The sequence below is a fragment of the Denticeps clupeoides genome, chromosome 6 (assembly GCF_900700375.1).
Source record: "Denticeps clupeoides chromosome 6, fDenClu1.1, whole genome shotgun sequence".
Taxonomy (NCBI): domain Eukaryota; kingdom Metazoa; phylum Chordata; class Actinopteri; order Clupeiformes; family Denticipitidae; genus Denticeps; species Denticeps clupeoides.
Window position 1 is genome coordinate 22,941,702 of NC_041712.1, and position 10,618 is coordinate 22,952,319.

Below are 10,618 nucleotides of genomic sequence, written 5' to 3' on the forward strand. Positions count from 1 at the left end.
GCACCGGAGGCTGCGGCGCGCGACTCCTCCTGGTGAGGGACAAGCACGTCCTCCCTGCGGCGGAGGGACGTCGCCCAACTTGGCCGCAGCGGCCTCCCATCTATAATGTACGCGCAGAGCAGGTCAAATAGCATGGCAGCGCAAATCTCACACACACACACACACACACACACACACACACACACACACAGCTGTAAACAAGGAAGAGAAAGAGGTGCTAACAGGAAAACAGCCAGGGCAGAGGAAAGTAAATCAGACGTTAGCGTCTACGCGCGTGTCGGTGGTTTTGATGCGTCCGTGGAACGGATCTGATAAGCGGACACGCGCCGTCTGCAGGGGTGTTGCGTGGAATCGGAAGAACAACGGCGGGATGCAGGAAGTCCGTTTCCCGCCAAATTAGTAACAGATTCTCCAATCAGTAGTGTACACTGAGGGGTCACGAGAGGGGGGCCCTTGACCTTTCCCTCGGCGGGCGGTCTGTGGGTTTAATCCACTGTCAGCTCCGGTCCCGTCTCCATGGTAACGAGGCGGTAGAGATGGCTGTAGAAGAGTTGAAAGGTGGTAGCAGGAGCAGTGGGGGGGCGGGAATAGTGGAACGTGGTGCTGTAGTAGCAGTCTGATGCCCGCTGGTTGAGTGCTTTGTGGGTAGGGGTGGCTCTACTGGTCTGCGTCGGCGCGGTCCGTCACCGGTTGTGGTGTTTGCGCTGCCCGGGAACGCTTGTAGAGGCGATAGCCTTTGCGGCACAGCAGGACGAACCAGTAGACCTGCGGCGCCAGGATGCAGAGGTTGCCCAGGTTGGCAGAGAGGGGCAGGTGGAAGGGCACCAAGTAGACCGGCAGGCCGTAGTGGGCGCCATACACCCAGTACATGTAGGGGAAGAGTGCAATCCGACACATGAAGAAGGTGAGTAGCACCATTCCACCGTTGACCTTATGAACCCAGGAGCTCTGCAGACCCAGCTGAGACAGGAAAAAATTTATCAGCTTCTATATGTACTTTTGTTAAAACACAATAATAAAAAAAAAAAGATATAAAAACATGCAAAAAAAACCAAACAGGCTGTTTAGAACATTTTGGCCACAAGAGGGCGCAGGTTTATAGACGGGCCCCTCCGAGCTCACAGCTCGCTGCGTTATTGGCGAGTCAGCTGGAAAAAACAAAAAGAGATGCAGAAAGAGTCTAAAAGTGTGCTCCTAAAGGCCGGGTTGCAGTTTTTGGCTTGTCTTGTTTGCACCGAATTCACTTAGGCTGGCAGAAACGGCCTTCGATATCCTGCTGACTAAAAGCACGGCTCAGTGAGGAGTGTGTGTGTGTGTGTGTGTGTGTGTGTGTAGGAGAGAGACTGGGTGCAACAGACTGTAACAGAGGCCATGGAAAGAATTTGTCACCTGTAGTGTGACTCTCTCATTCATACTTAAGCATGTGTATTAGTGAGGACCCATTAAGTAATTTAAATGTACGAGAGAGAGGACGAGAGGAGTGAGTGGGGAAAAAAAAAACGGAGACCTGTGCCGAAGTGTGCGTCTCACCTGAATCAGAATCTTGCCCAGAGATACAAACGGAGTGCTGACTTCGGTGAGGAAGAGGCAGCCGATGAAGAAATCTCCCTGGTCCTTTCTGAAGAACTGAGTTCCAGAGAGAAGCATAAAATCAGATATGTTGTATACCTCATGAGACCTTTAAAATGGAAATAAAAAAAATAAAAAAAAGTGCTATATGAGATCAGAATCAGAACTGTGTTTATTGGCCAAGTATGGAATACAAGGCACATACAAGGAATTTGATCCTGGTTGATGGTGTCTCTCAAGTACAGAGTAGAAAAAAAAAATTATATCATATGGGGAATGTTTATGAAAGTCTGATTCCGTAATTCACCAAAAAGACTGCTACCAGGCTTGGAATGCATATTTCGTCAGAAAAAAGCAAGCAGATTAACTAACAGCTGTGCAAGGGCTTTTCATAATTATGAGTCATCTAAGAAAGCACCACTAGATGGAGCTGCCCGACCAAGCGGGATTTTATATCTTATATGGGATCGGTGGTTAAACACATGAAAAGGCAAAACATTTTTTTTTTAAACAAAAGAAGTTCCATGACTTTTCAATGACTAAGGCAAATCCTCGTGACCTTGAGTTCTCTAAATAAAAAAAAACGTGAAGAAAATTGATACCAGAAAATTAAGACTAAACTTCTGACAACCCTGAAAATGTACAGTGTCCCCTCCTCCAAGTTTGTGCATTTACATTTACAGCATTTATCAGACGCCCTTATCCAGAGCGACTTACAATCAGTAGTTACAGGGACAGTCCCCCCCTGGAGCAACTTAGGGTTAAGTGTCTTGAACCCGGGTCTTCTGGTTCATAGGCGAGTGTTTTACCAGGGCGTCTGATAAATGCTGTAAAAGTAGGTATAGAGAGGTATATGACTGACGAAGCCTGGTAGATACACTGGCTGTGTCCACCGCAAGAACCACGCCCAATTAATATACAGACACAGCCTGGCCCTGCCAGCATCCGACTGCGTAACTAAACCCCGCTCCGTCTGGGCCTCAGACACACACCCGCCAAACCAACAGAGACACGAATGTACACAGACGGACGAGCGAGGTTTAGAACGGGTAGCGGCAGAGGCCCTTCATACCAACTAAATTGTAGGTTGGAGTCACTTTACAATCGAGAGCAAAATGTCCTCAGTAGGCATGTATCTACAGGTGTGTGTGTGTGTGTGTGTGTGTGTGTGTGTGTGTGTGTGTGTGTGTGTGTGCACGGGCGTTATCAGCCTGCGTGAGAGGCGGGCGGGGCGTATCGGCGCGGCAACAGCTGCCGCTCACTGATCGACGCGCGCAGGGCGATAGCATCGCTGCTGACAGCGGCACAAAACGCAGAGCCAGCATTCAGGCGGTGGACGCGCGGCGAAAAGCAAACACGAGCGGCCGAAACAAAGGCCGCCGCCGCCGCCGGCGTCCATTCTCCTCCTCCTCCTCCTCCTCACCAGGGTGATGGGCAGCAGCACGGTCAGCAGGGCGATGTGGTGGAGCACCAGCAGGAACTCGCGCCGCACGAACGAGTTCACCGTCCGCCAGGAGTGGCCCTTGTAGTCTTCGTGCCCTTTGACCCGGAAGCGGTAGTAGTGGCTGAGGTACATGGCGTAGATGTCATAGGCCATATAGGGTACCCCATACCAGATGACAAAGTATTTGGCAAGCCAGTGACTGGGGGAAAAAGATAAATGTACAGTTATTCAATATTTGACAGTGATTGTCACTGTGATACACAGCAGCACAGCACACGGTGCACGCAGTGAAATGTGTCCTCTGCTTATAACCCATCACCCTTGGTGAGCAGTGGGCGGCCATGACAGGCGCCCGGGGAGCAGTGTGGGGGGACGGTGCTTTGCTCAGTGGCACCTTGGTTGGATCGGGATTCGAACCGGCAACCTTCTGATTACGGGGCCGCTTCCTTAACCGCTAGGCCACCAGGAAAAGACGTTGGGAAAAAAGAAAAACGCTAAAAGAGATTTGTTCATAGTCAATCCATAATAAATAATGATGATATGCTACTTCTCTAATGCAATACTAGTAAATTTAATAATATAACTAACGAAAGTGGTGAGGTTAAACTAGAAAACTGAATTTAGTTGTTTGACATTCAAACTTTTCTAGTTTCCCACGGCTTTCATCACAACAACAATAAAGCGACTCTAATTCACAAAAACACACACACACACACACACAGTGTTTAGGAGAGCATCTTACTTTTCCTAAAATGCAGCTTCGGCCCATTTTGAAAGATTGGACCCTGCAAGTAAGCCAATAGTTGACCTTTCTGCGACCTTTCACCTTTAACACCTGTCCCACAGTCTGATCTTTCGAGTCAGACGCTCGACCAATCGAACGCGCTTGACATAGAACTTTTTGTTCCTTTCTGTGGTAGAGCCCCCCACATCCGAGAGACACTTCCTCATGGTCACGCGCTCAGCGCCAGCTTTAAGCCGCGGGGGGGATTAGCGCCGGGCTGCTGGGGGGAAAAAAACGACTGGGGCGGATTAACTTCATTACTCAATTACGCTCTCCTAGCGCAGCCTCTGCGGATCAGGCAGGTGCCGGGTCAAGCCCGGCCCCGCCCACCGAGAACCGCTGTGCGCCCGCCCCCCCCACGAAAGTGGGCCGGCCAGCGCCTGCGCGCTCGCTTCCCTGCACGCCCTGGGCCGTCTGCCAAGAGGAGGACGGGGGGGGGGACGGGGACTGGTGGTCCACCGGGAGACGCCGATTGGTGTGCTGGGGATCAGGTGACCACCTACCTGTCAGCAATCACGTTGCTTCTGCATGAGGACACCACGATAATCCCCGACACGGTGGCCATAACGGCGTGGATGGAGGACACCAGCCTGAGGGAGGGGTGGAAGGGGGACGCCAATTAGATGCAAAAATCACAGACGACATTATAACATCTGAAGAACGATGAACGGACGTCCAGGTTATGCAAAGAAAAAAAAAATGGAAATGATCGAATTGCGATTGTAACACGTGGAGAGAATTAATAAAATGCATTAGAATGATCATAACTACTGGGTGGTAGTAGCCTAGCGGGTAACACACTCGCCTACGAGCCAGAAGACCCGGGTTCAAACCCCACTTACATTTACCGGACGCCCTTATCCAGAGCGACTTACGATCAGTAGTTACAGGGACAGTCCCCCCCGTGGAGACACTCAGGGTTAAGTGTCTTGCTCAGGGACACAATGGTAGTAAGTGGGGTTTGAACCTGGGTCTTGTGGTGTGTTACCCACCAGGCCTCTACCACCCCTTACTACCATTGTGTCCCTGAGCAAGAGGGGGGGGACTGTCCCTGTCACTACTGACTGTAATTCGGCTCTGATAAATGCTGCAAATGTAAATGTAATTCATACCACCGCCACAAACAAACGTGCCGAGTGAAGCAACTTCGCTCGACACCCCGCCAGTGCTGCTGGTGTAAATACAACACGCACTTCCAATATCATTTATACTCGTTACGGCGTTTCACAACAATTCAATCGGCGCCGCTCTGACGCCATTCGATACGCGCGGTAAAAAGTCCGTCGCTGTGCGACTTCAGGCAAGTCTGGTCCCGCGTCACCCCTTACATCCGAGGTGGACGCAGGAAACCTCGGCCGACAGCAAATGGGCTGCGTGATACCGCGCGGCGTTCTACGTCCGGAACGACCGCAATCCGGATTGTCGCGGTCGAGTGGATCGCGCGTTGTGCTGTTCGGAAAGGGCATCTCCTCAAATCAACTCGGCGCGTCACAGATCTGACGTCCGGCGTCGATCCCCCCGCCCCGTGACCGCGGCCTCGCACAACGTCGGCCATTCACGAACGCGTAAGAAGATGTGGTGGTGGTGGGGGGGGGGGGGGGTTAGGATTGGGGAAATCGGGGAAAGAGCGGATTTGGGAGCGGCACGTGACGGCGGCGCGCCGCTCGGGCCCCCTCGAGACGCGGGGCGGCCGTGGGGCCCGGCCTGAGCCGTAACCGGGGTGACGCTGCCTCGGCATGACAACCGCGGCCACGTGACCCGCCCCCACGACTCACGCCTGAGTTGGCCTGCGAGCGAGCGGCGCTCCAGTCGTCCCCCGGCACAGTGGCGTCTTTGTGCCCGGCGGAGGAGGGACACGAGGGAGGAAGAGAGGAGCGAGGGGGGGGGGGTCGTCTCTGTTGGCTCTCGTTGCCCGGTTCCCGCCCTAAGGTGGCGACAGCGGAGAGGAAGCGCTCAACCTGCCACGCCCCGCCCAGAGGCGACAGAAATCCCTCGCAGGCTTTCCGGAAAAACAAGCCGCCTATTTGGCGGCGGCCGATCGCTATCGCCTCCGCGGTGGTAGTAGCCTAGCGGGTAACACACTCGCCTATGAACCAGAAGACCCGGGTTCGAATCCCACTTACTACCATTGTGTCCCTGAGCAAGACGCTTAACCCTGAGTGTCTCCGGGGAGACTGTCCCTGTAACTACTGACTGTAAGTCGCTCTGGGCAGGGCACCCGTCATGGCCGCCCGCTGCTCACCAAGGGTGACTGTTAAAGGCAGAGGACGCGTTTCGTTGTGTCACCGCGCGCTGTGCTGCGGCGTCTCACAATGACAATCGCTGCACTTTTTGTGTTTTTTGAAGAGCGGCGTCTCTCGCCGTCTTAACTCGAGGTCGTCAGGGAGAGCAGGCGCTGGGGGACGGCCGTGCATCGCTCCTGTAACGAGACGCGTCCAGGAGAGACATCTAGGTTAGTGGGTCAGCGGCGCCTCGAGAAGGCCCTTCGTAACCGGCCACGTTTTAATAGCGGCCCGTTCATCGGCTCTAGACCTCCGGAACGCTGGAGCGGCCCGGAAAGAGCCGCGATTATTGGCCGGAGGAAACGTCACCCCGGGAGACCACAAGGGCTCCCCGAAGATCAGGTTCCGCAGCACGGCTGCTCTGGGAACTTCGGCGGGGATCGACGGCGCCCTGCGCGGGTTACGGGCGGCGAGCCGCGGGCCAACGCGCTTCCGTTACGAGCGCGAGGTTTTCTGCTGGCCAAGCAGGCGGGGCTTATTAATAAGAATTAAAAGTGATTAAAGCCGCTCGGTCAGGTGCACAGCTGAGCAGCCCAATCCGCCCTCTACGACCCCGAAGGTCACGACCCCATACGGACCACAGCAACGCTTCTGTTTTAGATTTTACATTTACAGCATTTACCAGGCGCCCTTATATAGAGCAACTTACACTCAGTAGTTACAGGGACAGTCCCTGGGTTAAGTGTCCTGCTCAGGGACACAATGGTAGTAAGTGGGGTTCGAACTCGGGTCTTCTGGTTCATAGTATGCTACCCCACTAGGCCACTAGCACCCTGACATTTTATTCGGCAAAAAAAAAAAAAAAACCAAAACGCCAATAAGCATCGAACACGCGGCAAATTAAGACGAGAAAAATGCGCGGCAGCCTCGCTGCGTTAAAAAAAAAAAAAAAAAAAAAAGAACCGGCACGAAACCGTCCCAAGGTCGGCGTCCCCGCGAACCGGTAGCACAACACGCGCCCCTCGAACGTGACGCGACGTTTACGTAAACGCGACGTAAACGCGACGTAAGCGCAACGGGCCCCCGCCGGTTAATTTGGCGATTTACTTATATATATATATATATATATTATTATCTATAAATACACGGCGCGGTTACGTAAACAGAGCGCGCGAATAAAGAGGCATGATTAATAATAATGATGATGGTGATGATGATGATGGTGGTGGTAATAAGGAGAACGTCCGGCACCCACCTCTCGCTGACCAGCACCACGTCGGCATCGCTCCAGCGGGCGAAGGCGCAGGGCAGAAGTTTGCGGAGGCAGAGGAACAGACCGGGGAAAAGTACGGCGCCGCACGCCAGCGCGTCCAACATCCTCGCACCGCGCGTCCCGCTGCGAAGTCGCCCTCGAGGCGGCGGCGGATTTGGTTGATTTTTTTTTTTTTTTTACCGCGTTTTAAATCTTTAATCGCCGCGATTCGGACGCCGCCGCCGCGCCGGGCCGCCTCCTCCTCCTCCTGCGGGCGAGATCGTGGGAGCCGCCGCTTTTCGACCCCCCCCGGAACCAAAATGGAAAAAGAAAAAACGAGGGAGCGGGCGCCGGGGCGACCAACTTTATCCTCACGGGATTACGGAGCGGCGGCGCGGCGCGGCCCGCAGAAAAAGCCGCCGCGCATCGCGCTAAAAACGCTACGCGGCCGAGCGGCGGGGCGGGACGGGGCGGCCGAGCGGGGTCCGCCGTCGAGCCGGAGCGTTTCCTTCTGCCCGGGAGAAGCCTTCCCAGCAGGCATTCCCAATATCGCGTGAAAAGCGACACGACCGTCCCTCCGTCCGTCCGTCAGTCCCTCCGTCCCTCAGGCCGGCCGGCGCGGGAGCAGCGCCACCTGGCGGCCGGAGCCTGCGCCTGCCTATTAAAAAAAAAACACGGCCCGCCGCCTCGGCCGCGACGGTGTCCGGTTACGCGGCGCTGCGGGGCGCGGAGAGAGCGGTCCGGCACCCGGCGGCTGGTCGGGGTCCCGGCTCTCTCTGTTCTAAATAATACTTTTTAATACGGAGCGTAACAAAGCAATAACAAACACCACGGCAGTTGTATCCTGTACGTCTATCATACTCCATATTCTTTTTATATGGACCTATAGTACCCGCAGTGAGAAGAATTTGTTTCAAAGGACTGGATTTGTAAATGGATGCTCAATTATGAACGGGCCATAAAAGTTTGTATTAATGACCAACATTCGGCCATTTCTTCTGTAGGGGCTGCCTCTCTGTGATTGGTCGGGACGTGCAGTGGCACGGCGTGGCTCGCTGAGTGGTCGAGAGCCAATGGTGTGACACCCCACCCCAACCCCCAGGGCTCCATACAGGCACCTCATTGTTCGCCTCATGCCGGAGAATGAACACCCAAGCCCGTCTCAGTTTACTGCCCAGAGTTGTCCACCTTGCGTGGGATGGCGTCCAGGCCGCCTGTTAAATGGAACGGCCACACTGTCATCATATCTACAACTTCTCTTTCTGTACTGTTTGTCACATTTTACATTTACGGCATTTACCAGATGCCCTTATCCAGAGTGACTTACAATCAGTAGTTACAGGGACAGTCCCCCCTGGACACACTTGCTCAGGGACACTATGGTAGTAAGCGGGATTTGAACCATGCGCTCTTAAGTTTACACGCCGATGTTCAAATGTGGACTAATAATGTTGGATAGGCTGCACTGGGGGGTGACACCTGGTATTAGCTGCCTTTTGCTAGGCCTCCTGCTTGGCCTCCTGCTTGGCCCTGCTGCAGTTCCACACTTGGCCACAGATTTACGTGGGTAAGCGAGGGGCGCTGTGGAGCAGAGAAACCCTCCCCTCTGGGGAAATTAACCAAGGAGGTGAACAGATGACACACATGGTTGTTGGTGCGCTGCTCCACCCGTCCATACTTCTCTTAACCCTTTAATGCCGTGCATATCATATTTCAGACATGCAATTCTGAGACGCATTACATTACCATGAGATATAAACTACAGCAATTCTCACATATAATGGGAGAGTAAGTGGTGAAGTGAAAGTGAACTGTGTCCTCTGCATTTAACCCGTCCCCTGAGGGAGCAGTGGACAGCCATGAAAGGTGGCCGGGAAGCAGTGTGTGGCGGGACAGTGCTTTGCTCAGTGGCACCTTGGCAGTTCAGGATTCAAACCTTCTGATTACGGGTCTGCTGGCTTACCCGCTAGGCCACCACACGGTAAATCCCTAAATGGTCCCTAAATTTTTATATGATATACATTGTCTTCAATAGTCCACAATACAGTGTTTTGATGAATCACACAATTTACAGATTGAAAAGTGATATTTACAGCAAGTAATTAGATTTATATATGCACGATGGCTAATTTAGGAACTGAGCCCAATGTAGAGCATGATGATGTTTGCCCGAAGTATCAAATACATTTACATTTACAGCATTTATCAGATGCCCTTATCCAGAGCGACTTACAATCAGTAGTTACAGGGACAGTCCCCCCTGGAGCAATTAAGGGGTTAAGTGTCTTGCTCAGGGACACAATGGTTGTAAGTGGGATTTGAACCTGGGTCTTCTGGTTCCTATGCAAGTGTTTTAAGCGCTAGGCTACTACCACCCTAAATACGATACAAACAAAACAGACTTGCAAATTATTTTTGTTATTTCTTTTTACTTTTAGGGCCTAATAAAGAATGAGATTCAAGAGAATTTTCTGTCCATTATTTCTTGGTTCAGGCATTAAGGAGTTAATGACAGTTTTGCAACCTGGTCTGACTTTGGCTCAGAACACAATATCTGCTTTTGGATAATGGAGCAGCCGTGGACGGTAAAGTGACTATCTAAAAGTGTAAAACACAAATTGTGTGTGGTGATTCTGTGAGTGAACACGTACAAGGAATTTGACTGCAGTTGAACAATACAAACCAACAATATGTAAAGAGACAATGAACTGGAGCAACATATTATACAGTAATGTACAAATAAAGAGTATAAATGAACAATACTAGAAAATATCTTCTTTTAAGCTAGCTTTTTTCTATAAACCATATTTAAAATACCTCTCTGACTCAAGGACTGCACCTAATTTTGTTGTACTTGTTACAACGACAATAAAGATATTCTGATTCTAAAGAAAGTGTAAAGAAGGTGCGTCCAAAGATTGCGTCCTCATTTTATTCCAGCTATCTGCTCACCCATCATAAGTATCCTGAAATCGAATTAATGGTGCGCATGTGTATGGAGGAAGTGACGTAATGTGTGCGACCAGATGGGAGATACAGAAATACTGCATAAAAATAATAACATGGTTAAACGAGAGGAAATCACGTAATCTTGTGAGTGAGTTTAAAATCTTAATTGAGTTTAAAGTGACATTGACCTGATTTTGTTTATTATTTCTGTAAAATCTGGTTAGTTAATAATGAGATGATAAGAGATGAAGGTGCCTGAGTAATACTCGTCACCGTACCTTGATTGACCGGAATGGGGGGAACAACATGCAGTTGTGGTCTTAATTTCTCATCATAATTGGCGGGGTGGACCTTGTGCGGTGAGAACATTGCTCTCTGGCTCAGGACTTTCCATCTGC

General features: G+C 51.7%; 1 protein-coding gene across 1 annotated transcript; it reads right to left on the reverse strand.

The window, feature by feature from the left end:
- Positions 1–399: 399 nt before the first annotated feature.
- LOC114791800 (protein FAM57B-like) lies at positions 400–7,879 on the reverse strand. The gene is made up of 5 exons (XM_028982248.1): positions 7,275–7,879; positions 4,301–4,387; positions 2,993–3,212; positions 1,531–1,626; positions 400–960 (listed from the first exon to the last, which is right to left on the reverse strand). Exons 1-5 carry the CDS (start codon positions 7,394–7,396, stop codon positions 658–660), a joined length of 828 nt encoding a protein of 275 aa, XP_028838081.1. The 5' UTR covers positions 7,397–7,879; the 3' UTR covers positions 400–657.
- Between the last annotated feature and the right edge of the window lie 2,739 nt (positions 7,880–10,618).